A 23,877-nucleotide genomic window follows, 5' to 3' on the forward strand; every position below is an offset into this window, starting at 1 on the left:
ATCCGGCTCGGGGCAGAGGTGAGGAACCTCTCTATGGTGGTGAGGGCCCAGGGACCAGCAGTAGTTATATCTAGGGTCAGGTATCCGGCTCGGCGCAGAGGTGAGGAACCTCTCTATGGTGGTGAGGGCCCAGGGACCAGCAGTAGTTATATCTAGGGTCAGGTATCCGGCTCGGGGCAGAGGTGAGGAACCTATCTATGGTGGTGAGGGCCCAGGGACCAGCAGTAGTTATATTTAGGGTCAGGTATCCGGCTCGGGGCAGAGGTGAGGAACCTATCTATGGTGGTGAGGGCCCAGGGACCAGCAGTAGTTATAGCTAGGGTCAGGTATCCGGCTCGGGGCAGAGGTGAGGAACCTATCTATGGTGGTGAGGGCCCAGGGACCAGCAGTAGTTATAGCTAGGGTCAGGTATCCGGCTCGGGGCAGAGGTGAGGAACCTATCTATGGTGGTGAGGGCCCAGGGACCAGCAGTAGTTATAGCTAGGGTCAGGTATCCGGCTCGGGGCAGAGGTGAGGAACCTATCTATGGTGGTGAGGACCCAGGGACCAGCAGTAGTTATATCTAGGGTCAGGTATCCGGCTCGGGGCAGAGGTGCGGAACCTATCTATGGTGGTGAGGGCCCAGGGACCAGCAGTAGTTATAGCTAGGGTCAGGTATCCGGCTCGGGGCAGAGGTGCGGAACCTATCTATGGTGGTGAGGACGCAGGGACCAGCAGTAGTTATATCTAGGGTCAGGTATCCGGCTCGGGGCAGAGGTGAGGAACCTATCTATGGTGGTGAGGGCCCAGGGACCAGCAGTAGTTATATCTAGGGTCAGGTATCCGGCTCGGCGCAGAGGTGAGGAACCTATCTATGGTGGTGAGGGCCCAGGGACCAGCAGTAGTTATAGCTAGGGTCAGGTATCCGGCTCGGCGCAGAGGTGAGGAACCTATCTATGGTGGTGAGGGCCCAGGGACCAGCAGTAGTTATAGCTAGGGTCAGGTATCCGGCTCGGGGCAGAGGTGAGGAACCTATCTATGGTGGTGAGGGCCCAGGGACCAGCAGTAGTTATATCTAGGGTCAGGTATCCGGCTCGGGGCAGAGGTGAGGAACCTATCTATGGTGGTGAGGGCCCAGGGACCAGCAGTAGTTATATCTAGGGTCAGGTATCCGGCTCGGGGCAGAGGTGAGGAACCTATCTATGGTGGTGAGGGCCCAGGGACCAGCAGTAGTTATAGCTAGGGTCAGGTATCCGGCTCAGGGCAGAGGTGAGGAACCTATCTATGGTGGTGAGGGCCCAGGGACCAGCAGTAGTTATATCTAGGGTCAGGTATCCGGCTCGGGGCAGAGGTGAGGAACCTATCTATGGTGGTGAGGACCCAGGGACCAGCAGTAGTTATAGCTAGGGTCAGGTATCCGGCTCGGGGCAGAGGTGAGGAACCTATCTATGGTGGTGAGGGCCCAGGGACCAGCAGTAGTTATAGCTAGGGTCAGGTATCCGGCTCGGGGCAGAGGTGAGGAACCTATCTATGGTGGTGAGGACCCAGGGACCAGCAGTAGTTATAGCTAGGGTCAGGTATCCGGCTCGGGGCAGAGGTGAGGAACCTATCTATGGTGGTGAGGGCCCAGGGACCAGCAGTAGTTATAGCTAGGGTCAGGTATCCGGCTCGGGGCAGAGGTGCGGAACCTATCTATGGTGGTGAGGGCCCAGGGACCAGCAGTAGTTATAGCTAGGGTCAGGTATCCGGCTCGGGGCAGAGGTGAGGAACCTATCTATGGTGGTGAGGGCCCAGGGACCAGCAGTAGTTATAGCTAGGGTCAGGTATCCGGCTCGGGGCAGAGGTGCGGAACCTATCTATGGTGGTGAGGGCCCAGGGACCAGCAGTAGTTATAGCTAGGGTCAGGTATCCGGCTCGGGGCAGAGGTGAGGAACCTATCTATGGTGGTGAGGACCCAGGGACCAGCAGTAGTTATAGCTAGGGTCAGGTATCCGGCTCGGGGCAGAGGTGAGGAACCTATCTATGGTGGTGAGGGCCCAGGGACCAGCAGTAGTTATAGCTAGGGTCAGGTGTCCGGCTCGGAGCAGAGGTGAGGAACCTATCTATGGTGGTGAGGGCCCAGGGACCAGCAGTAGTTATAGCTAGGGTCAGGTATCCGGCTCGGGGCAGAGGTGCGGAACCTATCTATGGTGGTGAGGGCCCAGGGACCAGCAGTAGTTATAGCTAGGGTCAGGTATCCGGCTCGGCGCAGAGGTGCGGAACCTATCTATGGTGGTGAGGACCCAGGGACCAGCAGTAGATATAGCTAGGGTCAGGTATCCGGCTCGGGGCAGAGGTGCGGAACCTATCTATGGTGGTGAGGACCCAGGGACCAGCAGTAGGTTTAGTCTAGTTTAGTTTCCCTAGACACAGGGTTTTCCTTACCTTCCTTTTTGCTGTTCGCTTGGTGCTTCCCAACCCCCGCATCTAGCGTAACAGCCGCACAGTATACATGTGACTGCTCTGTGCTTCCAGGACCTGTGATGATGTCACATGGAGGGGAGGAGTCAGGGTCACATGGTCAGCTCCTCAGTAGTGATGGGTAAAATGCGGTTTTTTGGTGAGCCGGGGCTTTTGGCTCTGAAAACGGCTCTTCATTTCCTATTACCTTTGGCTTTAAATTTGAAGGCAAATTCTGGAATGTTTTCACCCATGATTGTACCTTTTAGTAGAAATCTACATGTGCCAATTTATGACATAAAACAGAATAGTTTCCAGAATAACCAGATTTTATATAATTTGCTGTAAAAACTTTAACAAACACAAAATGAACATGCAAAATAGCAACAAGATCCTAATCCTCAGCGCCACATTGTAGAGCCCCATTCACACGTGGCGAGTTCGCTGTGGGCTGTGTCTGCTGCAAACAGTCTGCAGCAAATCTGCAGCGTCAGATGTGGCCTCTGCATCCGGGCGGATTTAGAGAAGGAATCTGCTGCGGAATTCCCCCGTCCATTGACTGCAATGAATGTGGCATATCGGATACTCTGCACATAGTGACGCTGCTGAAGCCAGTTTCACACCTCATGTCACATTCTGAAGTTTTCCATGAAGTGAGAATGTTTTGGATAAAGCCATTGCCGCTGTCGGCTTCTGTAAATGCCATGGAATTTCCACGCTGATGATCTGCTGGAAACGCCGCTGCAAATCCACAAAGTGTGAAGGCGCCGAAAAGTGTCTCTAGGGCCCATTGGATAAACTAAGTGCCATAGCCTGGATGGACGGATGCAGTTTATTTCCTCTGTTATTAGCTGTTTTGGAAAAGACAGTTTTTTTGGTGTCCCATCAAGCACCAATGTCTTCTGCCATCACTAATATAATGGCAGTAAAGGGGTTGGGTCACATGGGCAAGTGCCATTAATTGAGGAGAACTTTTTAAAATAGATATATTCTCCATATACTTATTTTATAAATTCTGCTTCAATCCTGCTGGTATTCCATAAAAACCTATGGAACTGTTTACATGGGTTTCCATGGAAGTTGTCCTGAGCCGAGAGCCATTTTTGTACAGGTCAGTATTGAACCGCATTGCGAATAAACACAATGCGGCCGCTAAAATAGCGAATATGAGCGATTTTAGCCGCAGTATCGCGTATATTCACAATGCGGTTTAATTTAAACATTCAAATTGGACCGGACAAAGTGTTGGAAATTGCCAGCACCGCACAAAACGAGAAAGGTTTAATAAAAAAAGTGCAGAAATCAAACAAGTGCAATTCAATGAGCTGAACACTACTGGCAATTGTATGCAGAATGGGATGTGATGTGAGAGGCTGCACTGCCTTGTATAGGACTAGTTCTGTGCATGAAGTGGTCCCTCAGATTGGCACTGCTATCATGTAACAGGGGCTGCTGGGAGGTTATTCACCAGAAACAACAGAACCATTCCAAGCTGCACTAGCTAATGGTGCATTTACACAGTCGCTGCAGCCCCCGAGCCTGCGATCCAGTGATGCTCGATCCAGCGATGGGATGTTTGCAGAGGAGATCCTCATCTGCCGTGCCCATATGCATCGCTGGATCATTTGTTCTCTTCCATTCAAGTGAATGGGAGAGAACAAGGGACGCACATTTACATCCGCTGTTTCTCCCTCGCTCAGTGAGGATTTACAAGCTGGCGGGAAATAACTAGAATCAGGCTAAATCCAGATGTCAGTGTTCCTTTAATAAAGTGCCTGACTGCCTGACTGCTGCTTGTCACAGATTGGAGGGGGCGGGGCTGTGACTGCCTGACTGCTGCTTGTCACAGATTGGAGGGGGCGGGGCTGTGACTGCCTGACTGCTGCTTGTCACAGATTGGAGGGGGCGGGGCTGTGACTGCCTGACTGCTGCTTGTCACAGATTGGAGGGGGCGGGGCTGTGACTGCCTGACTGCTGCTTGTCACAGATTGGAGGGGGCGGGGCTGTGACTGCCTGACTGCTGCTTGTCACAGATTGGAGGGGGCGGGGCTGTGACTGCCTGACTGCTGCTTGTCACAGATTGGAGGGGGCGGAGCTGTGACTGCCTGACTGCTGCTTGTCACAGATTGGAGGGGGCGGGGCTGTGACTGCCTGACTGCTGCTTGTCACAGATTGGAGGGGGCAGGGCTGTGACTGCCTGACTGCTGCTTGTCACAGATTGGAGGGGGCGGAGCTGTGACTGCCTGACTGCTGCTTGTCACAGATTGGAGGGGGCGGAGCTGTGACTGCCTGACTGCTGCTTGTCACAGATTGGAGGGGGCGGGGCTGTGACTGCCTGACTGCTGCTTGTCACAGATTGGAGGGGGCGGGGCTGTGACTGCCTGACTGCTGCTTGTCACAGATTGGAGGGGGCGGGGCTGTGACTGCCTGACTGCTGCTTGTCACAGATTGGAGGGGGCGGGGCTGTGACTGCCTGACTGCTGCTTGTCACAGATTGGAGGGGGCGGGGCTGTGACTGCCTGACTGCTGCTTGTCACAGATTGGAGGGGGCGGGGCTGTGACTGCCTGACTGCTGCTTGTCACAGATTGGAGGGGGCGGAGCTGTGACTGCCTGACTGCTGCTTGTCACAGATTGGAGGGGGCGGGGCTGTGACTGCCTGACTGCTGCTTGTCACAGATTGGAGGGGGCGGGGCTGTGACTGCCTGACTGCTGCTTGTCACAGATTGGAGGGGGCGGGGCTGTGACTGCCTGACTGCTGCTTGTCACAGATTGGAGGGGGCGGGGCTGTGACTGCCTGACTGCTGCTTGTCACAGATTGGAGGGGGCGGGGCTGTGACTGCCTGACTGCTGCTTGTCACAGATTGGAGGGGGCGGGGCTGTGACTGCCTGACTGCTGCTTGTCACAGATTGGAGGGGGCGGAGCTGTGACTGCCTGACTGCTGCTTGTCACAGATTGGAGGGGGCGGGGCTGTGACTGCCTGACTGCTGCTTGTCACAGATTGGAGGGGGCAGGGCTGTGACTGCCTGACTGCTGCTTGTCACAGATTGGAGGGGGCGGAGCTGTGACTGCCTGACTGCTGCTTGTCACAGATTGGAGGGGGCGGAGCTGTGACTGCCTGACTGCTGCTTGTCACAGATTGGAGGGGGCGGGGCTGTGACTGCCTGACTGCTGCTTGTCACAGATTGGAGGGGGCGGGGCTGTGACTGCCTGACTGCTGCTTGTCACAGATTGGAGGGGGCGGGGCTGTGACTGCCTGACTGCTGCTTGTCACAGATTGGAGGGGGCGGGGCTGTGACTGCCTGACTGCTGCTTGTCACAGATTGGAGGGGGCGGGGCTGTGACTGCCTGACTGCTGCTTGTCACAGATTGGAGGGGGCGGGGCTGTGACTGCCTGACTGCTGCTTGTCACAGATTGGAGGGGGCGGGGCTGTGACTGCCTGACTGCTGCTTGTCACAGATTGGAGGGGGCGGGGCTGTGACTGCCTGACTGCTGCTTATCACAGATTGGAGGGGGCGGGGCTGTGACTGCCTGACTGCTGCTTGTCACAGATTGGAGGGGGCGGGGCTGTGACTGCCTGACTGCTGCTTATCACAGATTGGAGGGGGCGGGGCTGTGACTGCCTGACTGCTACTTGTCACAGATTGGAGGGGGCGGAGCTGTGACTGCCTGACTGCTGCTTGTCACAGATTGGAGGGGGCGGGGCTGTGACTGCCTGACTGCTGCTTGTCACAGATTGGAGGGGGCGGGGCTGTGACTGCCTGACTGCTGCTTGTCACAGATTGGAGGGGGCGGGGCTGTGACTGCCTGACTGCTGCTTGTCACAGATTGGAGGGGGCGGAGCTGTGACTGCCTGACTGCTGCTTGTCACAGATTGGAGGGGGCGGGGCTGTGACTGCCTGACTGCTGCTTGTCACAGATTGGAGGGGGCAGGGCTGTGACTGCCTGACTGCTGCTTGTCACAGATTGGAGGGGGCGGGGCTGTGACTGCCTGACTGCTGCTTGTCACAGATTGGAGGGGGCGGGGCTGTGACTGCCTGACTGCTGCTTATCACAGATTGGAGGGGGCGGGGCTGTGACTGCCTGACTGCTACTTGTCACAGATTGGAGGGGGCGGAGCTGTGACTGCCTGACTGCTGCTTGTCACAGATTGGAGGGGGCGGGGCTGTGACTGCCTGACTGCTGCTTATCACAGATTGGAGGGGGCGGGGCTGTGACTGCCTGACTGCTACTTGTCACAGATTGGAGGGGGCGGAGCTGTGACTGCCTGACTGCTGCTTGTCACAGATTGGCGGGGGCGGGGCTGTGACTGCCTGACTGCTGCTTGTCACAGATTGGAGGGGGCGGGGCTGTGACTGCCTGACTGCTGCTTGTCACAGATTGGAGGGGGCGGGGCTGTGACTGCCTGACTGCTGCTTGTCACAGATTGGAGGGGGCGGAGCTGTGACTGCCTGACTGCTGCTTGTCACAGATTGGAGGGGGCGGGGCTGTGACTGCCTGACTGCTGCTTGTCACAGATTGGAGGGGGCAGGGCTGTGACTGCCTGACTGCTGCTTGTCACAGATTGGAGGGGGCGGGGCTGTGACTGCCTGACTGCTGCTTGTCACAGATTGGAGGGGGCAGGGCTGTGACTGCCTGACTGCTGCTTGTCACAGATTGGAGGGGGCGGGGCTGTGACTGCCTGACTGCTACTTGTCACAGATTGGAGGGGGCGGAGCTGTGACTGCCTGACTGCTGCTTGTCACAGATTGGAGGGGGCGGGGCTGTGACTGCCTGACTGCTGCTTGTCACAGATTGGAGGGGGCGGGGCTGTGACTGCCTGACTGCTGCTTGTCACAGATTGGAGGGGGCGGGGCTGTGACTGCCTGACTGCTGCTTGTCACAGATTGGAGGGGGCGGAGCTGTGACTGCCTGACTGCTGCTTGTCACAGATTGGAGGGGGCGGAGCTGTGACTGCCTGACTGCTACTTGTCACAGATTGGAGGGGGCGGGGCTGTGACTGCCTGACTGCTGCTTGTCACAGATTGGAGGGGGCGGAGCTGTGACTGCCTGACTGCTGCTTGTCACAGATTGGAGGGGGCGGGGCTGTGACTGCCTGACTGCTGCTTGTCACAGATTGGAGGGGGCGGGGCTGTGACTGCCTGACTGCTGCTTGTCACAGATTGGAGGGGGCGGGGCTGTGACTGCCTGACTGCTACTTGTCACAGATTGGAGGGGGCGGAGCTGTGACTGCCTGACTGCTGCTTGTCACAGATTGGAGGGGGCGGGGCTGTGACTGCCTGACTGCTGCTTGTCACAGATTGGAGGGGGCGGAGCTGTGACTGCCTGACTGCTGCTTGTCACAGATTGGAGGGGGCGGAGCTGTGACTGCCTGACTGCTGCTTGTCACAGATTGGAGGGGGCGGAGCTGTGACTGCCTGACTGCTGCTTGTCACAGATTGGAGGGGGCGGGGCTGTGACTGCCTGACTGCTGCTTGTCACAGATTGGAGGGGGGCGGGGCTGTGACTGCCTGACTGCTGCTTGTCACAGATTGGAGGGGGGCGGGGCTGTGACTGCCTGACTGCTGCTTGTCACAGATTGGAGGGGGCGGAGCTGTGACTGCCTGACTGCTGCTTGTCACAGATTGGAGGGGGCGGGGCTGTGACTGCCTGCTGCTGCTTGTCACAGATTGGAGGGGGCGGGGCTGTGACTGCCTGACTGCTGCTTGTCACAGATTGGAGGGGGCGGGGCTGTGACTGCCTGACTGCTGCTTGTCACAGATTGGAGGGGGCGGGGCTGTGACTGCCTGACTGCTGCTTGTCACAGATTGGAGGGGGCGGGGCTGTGACTGCCTGACTGCTGCTTGTCACAGATTGGAGGGGGCGGAGCTGTGACTGCCTGACTGCTCCTTGTCACAGATTGGAGGGGGCGGGGCTGTGACTGCCTGACTGCTGCTTGTCACAGATTGGAGGGGGGCGGAGCTGTGACTGCCTGACTGCTGCTTGTCACAGATTGGAGGGGGCGGGGCTGTGACTGCCTGACTGCTGCTTGTCACAGATTGGAGGGGGCGGGGCTGTGACTGCCTGACTGCTGCTTGTCACAGATTGGAGGGGGCGGAGCTGTGACTGCCTGACTGCTGCTTGTCACAGATTGGAGGGGGCGGAGCTGTGACTGCCTGACTGCTGCTTGTCACAGATTGGAGGGGGCGGGGCTGTGACTGCCTGACTGCTGCTTGTCACAGATTGGAGGGGGCGGAGCTGTGACTGCCTGACTGCTACTTGTCACAGATTGGAGGGGGCGGGGCTGTGACTGCCTGACTGCTGCTTGTCACAGATTGGAGGGGGCGGGGCTGTGACTGCCTGACTGCTGCTTATCACAGATTGGAGGGGGCGGGGCTGTGACTGCCTGACTGCTGCTTGTCACAGATTGGAGGGGGCGGGGCTGTGACTGCCTGACTGCTACTTGTCACAGATTGGAGGGGGCGGAGCTGTGACTGCCTGACTGCTGCTTGTCACAGATTGGAGGGGGCGGGGCTGTGACTGCCTGACTGCTGCTTGTCACAGATTGGAGGGGGCGGGGCTGTGACTGCCTGACTGCTGCTTGTCACAGATTGGAGGGGGCAGGGCTGTGACTGCCTGACTGCTGCTTGTCACAGATTGGAGGGGGCGGGGCTGTGACTGCCTGACTGCTGCTTGTCACAGATTGGAGGGGGCGGGGCTGTGACTGCCTGACTGCTGCTTGTCACAGATTGGAGGGGGCGGGGCTGTGACTGCCTGACTGCTACTTGTCACAGATTGGAGGGGGCGGAGCTGTGACTGCCTGACTGCTGCTTGTCACAGATTGGAGGGGGCGGGGCTGTGACTGCCTGACTGCTGCTTGTCACAGATTGGAGGGGGCAGGGCTGTGACTGCCTGACTGCTGCTTGTCACAGATTGGAGGGGGCGGGGCTGTGACTGCCTGACTGCTGCTTGTCACAGATTGGAGGGGGCGGGGCTGTGACTGCCTGACTGCTGCTTGTCACAGATTGGAGGGGGCGGAGCTGTGACTGCCTGACTGCTGCTTGTCACAGATTGGAGGGGGCGGGGCTGTGACTGCCTGACTGCTGCTTGTCACAGATTGGAGGGGGCGGGGCTGTGACTGCCTGACTGCTGCTTGTCACAGATTGGAGGGGGCAGGGCTGTGACTGCCTGACTGCTGCTTGTCACAGATTGGAGGGGGCGGGGCTGTGACTGCCTGACTGCTGCTTGTCACAGATTGGAGGGGGCGGGGCTGTGACTGCCTGACTGCTGCTTATCACAGATTGGAGGGGGCGGGGCTGTGACTGCCTGACTGCTGCTTATCACAGATTGGAGGGGGCGGGGCTGTGACTGCCTGACTGCTGCTTGTCACAGATTGGAGGGGGCGGGGCTGTGACTGCCTGACTGCTGCTTGTCACAGATTGGAGGGGGCGGGGCTGTGACTGCCTGACTGCTGCTAGTCACAGATTGGAGGGGGCGGGGCTGTGACTGCCTGACTGCTGCTTGTCACAGATTGGAGGGGGCGGGGCTGTGACTGCCTGACTGCTGCTTGTCACAGATTGGAGGGGGCGGAGCTGTGACTGCCTGACTGCTGCTTGTCACAGATTGGAGGGGGCGGAGCTGTGACTGCCTGACTGCTGCTTGTCACAGATTGGAGGGGGCGGGGCTGTGACTGCCTGACTGCTGCTTGTCACAGATTGGAGGGGGCGGAGCTGTGACTGCCTGACTGCTACTTGTCACAGATTGGAGGGGGCGGGGCTGTGACTGCCTGACTGCTGCTTGTCACAGATTGGAGGGGGCGGGGCTGTGACTGCCTGACTGCTGCTTATCACAGATTGGAGGGGGCGGGGCTGTGACTGCCTGACTGCTGCTTGTCACAGATTGGAGGGGGCGGGGCTGTGACTGCCTGACTGCTACTTGTCACAGATTGGAGGGGGCGGAGCTGTGACTGCCTGACTGCTGCTTGTCACAGATTGGAGGGGGCGGGGCTGTGACTGCCTGACTGCTGCTTGTCACAGATTGGAGGGGGCGGGGCTGTGACTGCCTGACTGCTGCTTGTCACAGATTGGAGGGGGCAGGGCTGTGACTGCCTGACTGCTGCTTGTCACAGATTGGAGGGGGCGGGGCTGTGACTGCCTGACTGCTGCTTGTCACAGATTGGAGGGGGCGGGGCTGTGACTGCCTGACTGCTGCTTGTCACAGATTGGAGGGGGCGGGGCTGTGACTGCCTGACTGCTACTTGTCACAGATTGGAGGGGGCGGAGCTGTGACTGCCTGACTGCTGCTTGTCACAGATTGGAGGGGGCGGGGCTGTGACTGCCTGACTGCTGCTTGTCACAGATTGGAGGGGGCAGGGCTGTGACTGCTAGACTGCTGCTTGTCACAGATTGGAGGGGGCGGGGCTGTGACTGCCTGACTGCTGCTTGTCACAGATTGGAGGGGGCGGGGCTGTGACTGCCTGACTGCTGCTTGTCACAGATTGGAGGGGGCGGAGCTGTGACTGCCTGACTGCTGCTTGTCACAGATTGGAGGGGGCGGGGCTGTGACTGCCTGACTGCTGCTTGTCACAGATTGGAGGGGGCGGGGCTGTGACTGCCTGACTGCTGCTTGTCACAGATTGGAGGGGGCAGGGCTGTGACTGCCTGATTGCTGCTTGTCACAGATTGGAGGGGGCGGGGCTGTGACTGCCTGACTGCTGCTTGTCACAGATTGGAGGGGGCGGGGCTGTGACTGCCTGACTGCTGCTTGTCACAGATTGGAGGGGGCGGGGCTGTGACTGCCTGACTGCTGCTTATCACAGATTGGAGGGGGCGGGGCTGTGACTGCCTGACTGCTGCTTGTCACAGATTGGAGGGGGCGGGGCTGTGACTGCCTGACTGCTACTTGTCACAGATTGGAGGGGGCGGAGCTGTGACTGCCTGACTGCTGCTTGTCACAGATTGGAGGGGGCGGGGCTGTGACTGCCTGACTGCTGCTTGTCACAGATTGGAGGGGGCGGGGCTGTGACTGCCTGACTGCTGCTTGTCACAGATTGGAGGGGGCAGGGCTGTGACTGCCTGACTGCTGCTTGTCACAGATTGGAGGGGGCGGGGCTGTGACTGCCTGACTGCTGCTTGTCACAGATTGGAGGGGGCGGGGCTGTGACTGCCTGACTGCTGCTTGTCACAGATTGGAGGGGGCGGGGCTGTGACTGCCTGACTGCTACTTGTCACAGATTGGAGGGGGCGGAGCTGTGACTGCCTGACTGCTGCTTGTCACAGATTGGAGGGGGCGGGGCTGTGACTGCCTGACTGCTGCTTGTCACAGATTGGAGGGGGCAGGGCTGTGACTGCCTGACTGCTGCTTGTCACAGATTGGAGGGGGCGGGGCTGTGACTGCCTGACTGCTGCTTGTCACAGATTGGAGGGGGCGGGGCTGTGACTGCCTGACTGCTGCTTGTCACAGATTGGAGGGGGCGGAGCTGTGACTGCCTGACTGCTGCTTGTCACAGATTGGAGGGGGCGGGGCTGTGACTGCCTGACTGCTGCTTGTCACAGATTGGAGGGGGCGGGGCTGTGACTGCCTGACTGCTGCTTGTCACAGATTGGAGGGGGCAGGGCTGTGACTGCCTGACTGCTGCTTGTCACAGATTGGAGGGGGCGGGGCTGTGACTGCCTGACTGCTGCTTGTCACAGATTGGAGGGGGCGGGGCTGTGACTGCCTGACTGCTGCTTGTCACAGATTGGAGGGGGCGGGGCTGTGACTGCCTGACTGCTGCTTGTCACAGATTGGAGGGGGCGGAGCTGTGACTGCCTGACTGCTGCTTGTCACAGATTGGAGGGGGCGGGGCTGTGACTGCCTGACTGCTGCTTGTCACAGATTGGAGGGGGCGGGGCTGTGACTGCCTGACTGCTGCTTGTCACAGATTGGAGGGGGCGGGGCTGTGACTGCCTGACTGCTGCTTGTCACAGATTGGAGGGGGCGGGGCTGTGACTGCCTGACTGCTGCTTGTCACAGATTGGAGGGGGCGGGGCTGTGACTGCCTGACTGCTGCTTGTCACAGATTGGAGGGGGCGGGGCTGTGACTGCCTGACTGCTACTTGTCACAGATTGGAGGGGGCGGAGCTGTGACTGCCTGACTGCTGCTTGTCACAGATTGGAGGGGGCGGGGCTGTGACTGCCTGACTGCTGCTTGTCACAGATTGGAGGGGGCAGGGCTGTGACTGCCTGACTGCTGCTTGTCACAGATTGGAGGGGGCGGGGCTGTGACTGCCTGACTGCTGCTTGTCACAGATTGGAGGGGGCGGGGCTGTGACTGCCTGACTGCTGCTTGTCACAGATTGGAGGGGGCGGAGCTGTGACTGCCTGACTGCTGCTTGTCACAGATTGGAGGGGGCGGGGCTGTGACTGCCTGACTGCTGCTTGTCACAGATTGGAGGGGGCGGGGCTGTGACTGCCTGACTGCTGCTTGTCACAGATTGGAGGGGGCAGGGCTGTGACTGCCTGACTGCTGCTTGTCACAGATTGGAGGGGGCGGGGCTGTGACTGCCTGACTGCTGCTTGTCACAGATTGGAGGGGGCGGGGCTGTGACTGCCTGACTGCTGCTTATCACAGATTGGAGGGGGCGGGGCTGTGACTGCCTGACTGCTGCTTGTCACAGATTGGAGGGGGCGGGGCTGTGACTGCCTGACTGCTACTTGTCACAGATTGGAGGGGGCGGAGCTGTGACTGCCTGACTGCTGCTTGTCACAGATTGGAGGGGGCGGGGCTGTGACTGCCTGACTGCTGCTTGTCACAGATTGGAGGGGGCGGGGCTGTGACTGCCTGACTGCTGCTTGTCACAGATTGGAGGGGGCAGGGCTGTGACTGCCTGACTGCTGCTTGTCACAGATTGGAGGGGGCGGGGCTGTGACTGCCTGACTGCTGCTTGTCACAGATTGGAGGGGGCGGGGCTGTGACTGCCTGACTGCTGCTTGTCACAGATTGGAGGGGGCGGGGCTGTGACTGCCTGACTGCTACTTGTCACAGATTGGAGGGGGCGGAGCTGTGACTGCCTGACTGCTGCTTGTCACAGATTGGAGGGGGCGGGGCTGTGACTGCCTGACTGCTGCTTGTCACAGATTGGAGGGGGCAGGGCTGTGACTGCCTGACTGCTGCTTGTCACAGATTGGAGGGGGCGGGGCTGTGACTGCCTGACTGCTGCTTGTCACAGATTGGAGGGGGCGGGGCTGTGACTGCCTGACTGCTGCTTGTCACAGATTGGAGGGGGCGGAGCTGTGACTGCCTGACTGCTGCTTGTCACAGATTGGAGGGGGCGGGGCTGTGACTGCCTGACTGCTGCTTGTCACAGATTGGAGGGGGCGGGGCTGTGACTGCCTGACTGCTGCTTGTCACAGATTGGAGGGGGCAGGGCTGTGACTGCCTGACTGCTGCTTGTCACAGATTGGAGGGGGCGGGGCTGTGACTGCCTGACTGCTGCTTGTCACAGATTGGAGGGGGCGGGGCTGTGACTGCCTGACTGCTGCTTGTCACAGATTGGAGGGGGCGGGGCTGTGACTGCCTGACTGCTGCTTATCACAGATTGGAGGGGGCGGAGCTGTGACTGCCTGACTGCTACTTGTCACAGATTGGAGGGGGCGGAGCTGTGACTGCCTGACTGCTGCTTGTCACAGATTGGAGGGGGCGGGGCTGTGACTGCCTGACTGCTACTTGTCACAGATTGGAGGGGGCGGAGCTGTGACTGCCTGACTGCTGCTTGTCACAGATTGGAGGGGGCGGAGCTGTGACTGCCTGACTGCTGCTTGTCACAGATTGGAGGGGGCGGGGCTGTGACTGCCTGACTGCTGCTTGTCACAGATTGGAGGGGGCGGGGCTGTGACTGCCTGACTGCTGCTTGTCACAGATTGGAGGGGGTGGAGCTGTGACTGCCTGACTGCTGCTTGTCACAGATTGGAGGGGGCGGGGCTGTGACTGCCTGACTGCTGCTTGTCACAGATTGGAGGGGGCGGGGCTGTGACTGCCTGACTGCTGCTTGTCACAGATTGGAGGGGGCAGGGCTGTGACTGCCTGACTGCTGCTTGTCACAGATTGGAGGGGGCGGGGCTGTGACTGCCTGACTGCTGCTTGTCACAGATTGGAGGGGGCGGGGCTGTGACTGCCTGACTGCTGCTTGTCACAGATTGGAGGGGGCGGGGCTGTGACTGCCTGACTGCTACTTGTCACAGATTGGAGGGGGCGGAGCTGTGACTGCCTGACTGCTGCTTGTCACAGATTGGAGGGGGCGGGGCTGTGACTGCCTGACTGCTGCTTGTCACAGATTGGAGGGGGCAGGGCTGTGACTGCCTGACTGCTGCTTGTCACAGATTGGAGGGGGCGGGGCTGTGACTGCCTGACTGCTGCTTGTCACAGATTGGAGGGGGCGGGGCTGTGACTGCCTGACTGCTACTTGTCACAGATTGGAGGGGGCGGGGCTGTGACTGCCTGACTGCTGCTTGTCACAGATTGGAGGGGGCGGGGCTGTGACTGCCTGACTGCTACTTGTCACAGATTGGAGGGGGCGGGGCTGTGACTGCCTGACTGCTGCTTGTCACAGATTGGAGGGGGCGGGGCTGTGACTGCCTGACTGCTGCTTGTCACAGATTGGAGGGGGCGGGGCTGTGACTGCCTGACTGCTACTTGTCACAGATTGGAGGGGGCGGAGCTGTGACTGCCTGACTGCTACTTGTCACAGATTGGAGGGGGCGGGGCTGTGACTGCCTGACTGCTGCTTGTCACAGATTGGAGGGGGCGGGGCTGTGACTGCCTGACTGCTGCTTGTCACAGATTGGAGGGGGCGGGGCTGTGACTGCCTGACTGCTGCTTGTCACAGATTGGAGGGGGCGGGGCTGTGACTGCCTGACTGCTGCTTGTCACAGATTGGAGGGGGCGGGGCTGTGACTGCCTGACTGCTGCTTGTCACAGATTGGAGGGGGCAGGGCTGTGACTGCCTGACTGCTGCTTGTCACAGATTGGAGGGGGCGGGGCTGTGACTGCCTGACTGCTGCTTGTCACAGATTGGAGGGGGCGGGGCTGTGACTGCCTGACTGCTGCTTGTCACAGATTGGAGGGGGCGGGGCTGTGACTGCCTGACTGCTGCTTATCACAGATTGGAGGGGGCGGGGCTGTGACTGCCTGACTGCTACTTGTCACAGATTGGAGGGGGCGGAGCTGTGACTGCCTGACTGCTGCTTGTCACAGATTGGAGGGGGCGGGGCTGTGACTGCCTGACTGCTGCTTGTCACAGATTGGAGGGGGCGGGGCTGTGACTGCCTGACTGCTGCTTGTCACAGATTGGAGGGGGCGGGGCTGTGACTGCCTGACTGCTGCTTGTCACAGATTGGAGGGGGGCGGGGCTGTGACTGCCTGACTGCTGCTTGTCACAGATTGGAGGGGGCGGGGCTGTGACTGCCTGACTGCTGCTTGTCACAGATTGGAGGGGGCAGGGCTGTGACTGCCTGACTGCTGCTTGTCACAGATTGGAGGGGGGCGGGGCTGTGACTGCCTGACTGCTGCTTGTCACAGATTGGAGGGGGCGGGGCTGTGACTGCCTGACTGCTGCTTGTCACAGATTGGAGGGGGCGGGGCTGTGAGTCAGTGCTATGTGCGGCAGCAGGAGGAGCATTCTCAGTCTCCTGGATAAGATCAGAGTGACTACTGCCGGGAGGGAGGGGCCGGGAGGGGCGGGGCAAGAGGGGAGGGGCGGGGCAAGAGGGGACTGACTGTGGAACGGAACTGGCAAAGAGCCGTTTACATTTCAATTGGCCCCTGCCAGGAGCCGACTCATATGATTCACTATGAAGAGCCGGCTCGTTCAGGAGCTACCCATCACTAGCCGGCAGTCAGTGCACAGTTGCTGTTTCCAGCCCTGGGTGTGTGATGTAACAGGAGGTTATATCTGATGGAGATTATCACATATGTGCCTCAGGGGGAAAATATAAAGGGATTGTAGGTCAACTGCTCTGGGTGCAATAGTGTGTAGCAGTAGGTGCAATGCTCTGTTAAGATGGGGTGCAATGCTCTGTCTAGAGGAGGGAGGGGGGTGCAATGCTCTGTCTGGAGGAGGGGGGGTGAAATGCTCTGTCGGATGGAGTGAGGGGGGTGCAATGCTCTGTCGGATGGAGTGAGGGGGGTGCAATGCTCTGTCGGGAGGGAGGGGGGTGCAATGCTCTGTCAGATGGAGGGAGGGGGGTGCAATGCTCTGTCGGAGGGAGGGGGGTGCAATACTCTGTCGGATGGAGGGGGGTGCAATGCTCTGTCGGATGGAGAGGGGTGCAATGCTCTGTCTAATGGAGGGAGGGGGGGTGCAATGCTCTGTCGGATGGAGGGAGGGGGGTGCAATGCTCTGTCGGAGGGAGGGGAGGTGCAATGCTCTGTCGGATGGAGGTGGGTGCAATGCTCTGTCGGACGGAGGGAGGGGGGGTGCAATGCTCTGTCGGATGGAGGGAGGGGGGTGCAATGCTCTGTCGGAGGGAGGGGAGGTGCAATGCTCTGTCGGATGGAGGTGGGTGCAATGCTCTGTCGGACGGAGGGAGGGGGGGTGCAATGCTCTGTCGGAGGGAGGGGGGGTGCAATGCTCTGTCGGATGAAGGGAGGGGGGTGCAATGCTTTGTCGGAGGGAGGGGGGGCAATGCTCTGTCGGGAAGGAGGCAAAGGGCAATGCTCTGTCGAATGGAGGTGCAATGCTCTGTCGGATGGAGGGAGGGGGGTGCAATGCTCTGTCGGGAAGGAGGTGGGGGCAATGCTCCGTCGGGAAGGAGGCGGAGGGCAATGCTCTGTCGGGAGGGGGGGAAGTGCTTTGTCTGGAGGCTCTGTCTAGAGGAGGGGGGGGGCAATGCTCTGTCTGACCTGAGATACATCGGTTTTCGAAAATATACAACTCCCTTGGCATTTTTTGTTTTGCTACCTCACAGCCTTGAATTTACCTTTTGCGTTTTTTGGTTTTTTTTTTCAGGGTTTACATCACTTCATGTAAAGAACGTGCCGTCAACTGAACTTTTTTTTTTTTTTTTTTGGTGAAGCAAACAAACAAATATTTAAAAAAATAAATAAAAATCAGTGTGTATAACTATTCACCCCCCTAAAGTCAGTATTTTGTGGAGTTTCCTTTATGTAGCAATTACAGCTGCAGGTCGCTTTGGATAAGTCTCTGAGCTTTACACATCCTGACACTGGGCTTTTTGCTTCTTCCGTCTCCTTTATTTGATGGTGAGCGGCGTCTTCACGTCTGACCACAGATTCTCCATTCCTCTGATGAGCAGCGTCTTCACGTCTGACCACATATTCTCCATTCCTCTGGTGAGCAGCGTCTTCACGTCTGACCACAGATTCTCCATTCCTCTGGTGAGCAGCATCTTCACGTCTGACCACAGATTCTCCATTCCTCTGATGAGCAGCGTCTTCACGTCTGACCACAGATTCTCCATTCCTCCAGTGAGCAGCGTCTTCACGTCTGACCACAGATTCTCCATTCTTCTGGTGAGCAGCATCTTTTCCTCTGACCACAGATTCTCCATCCTTCTGGTGAGCAGCGTCTTCACGTCTGACCACAGATTCTCCATTCCTCCGGTGAGCAGCGTCTTCACGTCTGACCACAGATTCTCCATTCTTCCAGTGAGCAGCGTCTTCACGTCTGACCACAGATTCTCCATTCCTCCGGTAAGCAGCGTCTTCTCCTCTGACCACAGATTCTCCATCCTTCTGTTGAGCAACGTCTTCACATCTGACCACAGATTCTCCATTCCTCCGGTGAGCAGCCATCATCATGTCTGACCACAGATTCTCCATTCCTCTGGTGAGCAGCTTCTTCTCCTCTGACCACAGATTCTCCATTCCTCCGGTGAACAGCCATCTTCACCTCTGACCACAGATTCTCCATTCCTCTGGTGAGCAGCGTCTTCACGTCTGACCAGGCAGGTACGGACTGCCCTCAACCCCCAGCTGCCTATTTGTACCCGGCTGGGAACCAAAAATATAAGGAAGCCTTTTTTTTTTTAATTATTTCATGAAATAATGGAAAAAAAAAATGACGTGGGCTTCGCCCAATTTTTGAGTCCAGCCAGGTACAACTAGGCAGCTGGGGATTGGAATCCACAGTGCAGGGTGCCCAAGCTTTCTGGGTACCCCCGCTGCAAATTGCAGTCCGCAGTCGCCCCAGAAAATGGCGCTTTCCTAGAAGCGCCATCTTCTGGCACTCTATCCAACTCTTCCAGCTGTCCTGATGCCGGGTGGCTCGCTGGGTAATAATGGGGTTAGGGATAGCTGTTTATTATCAGCTGCCCCCTTGCCCGAAATTCATGGTGTCACGCCTATATTAGACATGGCCACCATGAATTTCTAGTACAGATAAAAAAAACACAACACACAGAAAAATATTTTTATTTGAAATAAAACACAACACAATTAGTGACTCCATCTTTATTGAACTTAAAGACCCCCCCGCAGTAATCCTGAATCAAGGGTCCTGTGCCGTCCAATCCAGATCCAATATCATCTGAATCTGTTTGCTGGAAGGCAAAGCGATCAGATTATGTGTCAGGTTCAAGGATTTGAATCACACCGCACATCAGCTGATTGTATAAGGGCCGTTTATACAATCAGCTGATGCATTAGTGCAAAAAGAACTCACTTCTGTGCAGACTCCCGTCTGATCGCTGCAGGACCTGGCAGTAATCAGCCGCATCAGCTGATCGTTTAAGCCGGCCTCACCGCTGCACTTATACGATCAGCTGATGCGTCAGGTAACCGCATCAGCTGATCACCGGCAGGTCCTGCAGCTATTGGACGTGTCCCGGGAGTCTGCATACAGCTGGAGCAGGGATGGCTTTACCAAGAAGAGGAGCTGGGAGCGGACATGTACTGGGAGTTTGCAGACAGGTGAGTATGAGATTTTTTTATTTATTTTTTTTCTACTGTTCACTTTTGAGTTTGCAGCTGCTTCCGCCTCCCGTTCGGACATGGCACCGCACGGGAGCGGACATGGTAGGTGGAAGCAGCGGTGGCGGTTACGGGAGGATTCACGCTTCTGTGTTTACCAACACAAGGAATCCTCTTCCTGTACACGTCACTGTACTACCCACCCCTGCGTTTATAGCTGCATTTTTAGTCAAAGAAACGCACTAAAACGCAGCTATATTTGCAATTTGCTTTTTTCATTGCGTTTTTGAATATCTCATTGAACTCAATGGGTGGAAAACGCAGTGTAAAACGCAAAAATACTTTTGGTCACCACAAAAACGCAGCTAAAAAAAACCGCTATGTGCAGACAGCAAAAATGAAAACTCATAGACTTTGCTGGTAAAGCAAAGTCATGCAGTTATCTGAACAAAAACGCAACCGAAAAACGCGCAAAAAACGCCGTGAAAAACGCACTGTGTGCACATAGCCTAATGTCTGGCTGTGACTCGGCCGCTCCAATACATTTCCACGTTTCCCCTTACACCCTCCAGTGCGGCTTTAGCAGGAGCTTTGGGTCATCGTCTTGTTGGAAGGTGAAACCTCCGTCCCAGACTCATCACTAATCACAATAATCAATCATCGTGATGATAATTAAAGCTTCAAACCTCCGACCAACATAAAACCACATTTTCCAGATGATGTTGATGTAAAGCCGACAGGAGGGAAACGTCATTTATTAACCATGTGAGGTCTGACTGTCTGGATTAAATGGATAATCAGTAAAAGTTTGGAAATTACTATTTTGTTGGTCTTTTTGTAAAAATGATAATGTTTGTTTATTTCTAAAAATATCAACTTAAATTTACCATTTAATATAAATCGAATGTGATTGTATTTTTTTTGCTATCTCCAAATCACTGTGACATCTTTGAAATATTGCAGTTATTACCACATAGTGAGCTGTCAGATATTGTCTGGTCACTGAGGGGTTAACACCATATTTGCTGGTTAATAGCATTTTTAAATGAACAGGTTCCCTGTAATGTAAAATATATACTTGTATTAATATTGTATTTTCCAAAGTTTTATAATTAAACATATAAGCTTTATATTGTGTCAGATTTATTTTTAACACCTGTGTTTTTCTCCTTTTATTTTTTTTAGGGGGTGGGGTACACACAAGGCTAGTACTGTGAAAACACACTGACAAAGCTCTGCTATATCACTGTAAACTGATAGCAGAGCTGTGTACTGTATGACGCACTATAGGGTGCATTATATTATGGAGCATCATATAGGGCGCATTATATTATGGAGCATCATATAGGGCACATTGTATTATGGAGCATCATATAGGGCACATTATTATATTATGGAGCATAACATAGGGCACACTATATTATGGAGCATCATATAGGGCACATTATATTATGGAGCATCATATAGGGCACATTATATTATGGAGCATCATACAGGGCACATTATATTATGGAGCATCATATAGGGTGCATTATATTATGGAGCGTTATATAGGGCACATTATATTATGGAGCATCATATAGGGTGCATTATATTATGGAGCATTATATAGGATGCATTACACTGTATGGAGCGTTATGTGGGACGCATTATTCTGTACAGAAGACTATATGGGGCACACTGTATGATATGGAAGGCAATGTAGGGGGAATTCTAGTATATAGAGGACTATATAGGGAATCTAGGTGGTTCAGTAGAATGAATATTACTTTCTAAGAGCTGCAAAGCTGGGAGAAAACATATACACCCACCACCCTTAGAGCCGTGTAGCTAATACCCATTACATAACATTAAGAGAAAAAATTACCAGCTCACCCACCTGGAGAACTACCAAAGAGGAACGGTGCAGAGATCAGGAAACAGCCAGACCGGGCTGCAGGCAATCACTGAACTTGAAGAAAAAGAAGGGATCCAGCATCCAAGTTACAATTGAATTAAAAAATTTTCTTTATTCAACAAAGATAAAAGGGTTCTTCCATGATAATAAAATCCAGTTTACATGGCAGGGTAGAAAAAACAGAACGTGTTTCGGAGTGACAACTCCTTGCTCTGAACCCAGGGTTTTTTCTACCCTGCCATGTAAACTGGATTTTATTATTACGGAAGAACCCTTTTATCTTTGTTGAATAAAGAAAACATTTTAATTCAATTGGAATTTGGTTGCTGGATCCCTTCTTTTTCTTCACGTTCAGCCATTACATTACATGTACTTGATTATCGCAGGTCCACAAATGAAGAGTAAAATATTCATGTAATGGTTCTTTACTCTAGTAACAGTGCAACCAATCCTGGATAAGACCAACGTTTCGGCCTTAAGGCCTTTCTCAAGGTCTCTACATGAAGGTTGCCTGGAGGAGTATGTCCTGCAAGCTGTTTCAGCCTGACCGACAGACTCCTCCAGGCAACCTTCACGTAGACACCTTGAGAAAGGCCGCAAGGCCGAAACGTTGGTCTTATCCAGGATTGGTTGCTCTGTTACTAGAGTAAAGAACCATTACATGAATATTTGACTCTTCATTTGTGGACCTGTGATAATAAACTACATACTGTATAAGATTTTTTTTTCTCATGGACACGACATTATTTTGCTGGCATTATATTCAGGGATATTCTCAAATATACCCATTACATTGCACCACTACTCCCATAGAAGTGGTCAGAGGAGGGTCACACACATTTAAGGGAGTAATAGTGTAATGTGTGACCCACGCTTCGTTGTCTACATTGCTATTCCCATCAAAATAGAGCAGGATCACACATTTGTATGTGAGTAGTAGTGTAATGTGTCCACTTCTGTTGGAGTAGTAATGTAGTGGACGGAGCAGGGGTCACACATTACACTACTGCTTATATACAAGTGGACAGAGCGGGGTCACACATTACACCACTGCTCCCATAGAAGTGGACGGAGCGGGGGGTTACACATTACACCACTGCTTCCATATAAGTGGACGGAGCGGGGGTCACACATTACACCACTGCTCCCATAGAAGTGGACGGAGCGGGGGTCACACATTACACTACTGCTTACATACAAGTGGACGGAGCGGCGGGGGTCACACATTACACCACTGCTCCCGTAGAAGTGGACGGAGCGGAGGTCACACATTACACTACTGCTTACATACAAGTGGACGGAGCGGCGGGGGTCACACATTACACCACTGCTCCCATAGAAGTGGACGGAGCGGGGGTCACACATTACACTACTGCTTACATACAAGTGGACGGAGCGGCGGGGGTCACACATTACACCACTGCTCCCATAGAAGTGGACGGAGCAGGGGTTACACATTACACTACTGCTCCCATAGAAGTGGACGGAGCAGGGGTTACACATTACACTACTGCTCCCATAGAAGTGGAAGGAGCGGGGTTCACACATTAGACCACTGCTTACATACAAGTGGATGGAGCGGGGTTCACACATTAGACCACTGCTTACATACAAGTGGACGGAGCGGGGGTCACACATTACACCACTGCTCCCATAGAAGCAGTAACGATGCTTCTGCTGTGATGACGTTACTTTGGGATATAAATCTGCTGAGATGTTGGTACAAGCTCTTATGGCTCCTGTATGTTTTATATTACAGAGGTGTAAAATGAATGGAATGAGAAATGATTAGTAGCTGAACAGATGATGCCTGTAATGAGGATATCTTGGGGAATTGGGGAACTGTAGAGAAACCTGATCATGGTAAGCGTGAGCAGAACATGGACGCTATAATGGTGACTGGAGCGGGGGAAAAGCTGCCACAAGGCGCAAAGATGACACTTGAAAATGGAAATAAGCAATTTTACTAAAGGTAGAAAGCTAAAGATTTTTCCAAAGCTAAGTAAAGGCTATGTGCGCACGCTGCAGTTTTGTTTCTTTAGCAAAAAAACCCACCCACTGGCTGAAAAAAAAACAAAACGCATGTATTTCGGTGCGTTTTTGGTCCAATGATGGGGACATTTTTTTTTGCCATTTTCCCTATATTCATTGCAGAAACACAGGTCAGAAAGGCTATGGCTATGTGCGCACACTGCATCTTTGTAGTGACCACAAAGATGCACGTTGTTGGCCTAAAAACGCATAAAAAAATCGCATGTTTTGCCGTGTTTTTGATACTGCATTTTTTTTTTTTAAAGGAGAAAAAAAACAGGATAGGATAATTGGTAGCTAGAATAGATAAAACATAGAATAGATAAGAAAAAAACAGACTAGATTCTGTTATGTCTGTCGATAGAAGATAGCTAACTTGGCCAGCTGTTTTTCTTATTTATTTATTTTTTTTATTTTTTGGTAAAAAAATAATGTGGAGTCTCCCCCATTTTTCATATCCATCACAGGAACAGCAACAGCTGCGGACTACAACCCTCAGCTGTTTGCTGTACCTTGGCTGGCTATGAAAAATTGAGGGGATCCCAGTTTGTTTGTTTTTTTTTTAAAATGACGTGGGGTCCTTCCCCCCCCTTTTTCTAAAACTAGCTAAGGTGTAGCAGACAACTGGGGGCTGAGATTATTA

General features: G+C 55.0%; 1 protein-coding gene across 1 annotated transcript in view; it reads right to left on the minus strand.

Annotated features, from left to right (window-relative positions):
- LOC142259156 (uncharacterized) overlaps positions 1-23,877 on the minus strand; it is a 171,659-nt gene that overhangs the window by 29,322 nt on the left and 118,460 nt on the right. Inside the window, 1 exon segment of the mRNA XM_075331661.1 lies at positions 23,047-23,057. Coding sequence (XP_075187776.1) covers positions 23,047-23,057 — 11 coding nt within the window.

The sequence above is a fragment of the Anomaloglossus baeobatrachus genome (genome assembly GCF_048569485.1).
Source record: "Anomaloglossus baeobatrachus isolate aAnoBae1 chromosome 5 unlocalized genomic scaffold, aAnoBae1.hap1 SUPER_5_unloc_3, whole genome shotgun sequence".
Classification (NCBI taxonomy): Eukaryota; Metazoa; Chordata; class Amphibia; order Anura; family Aromobatidae; genus Anomaloglossus; species Anomaloglossus baeobatrachus.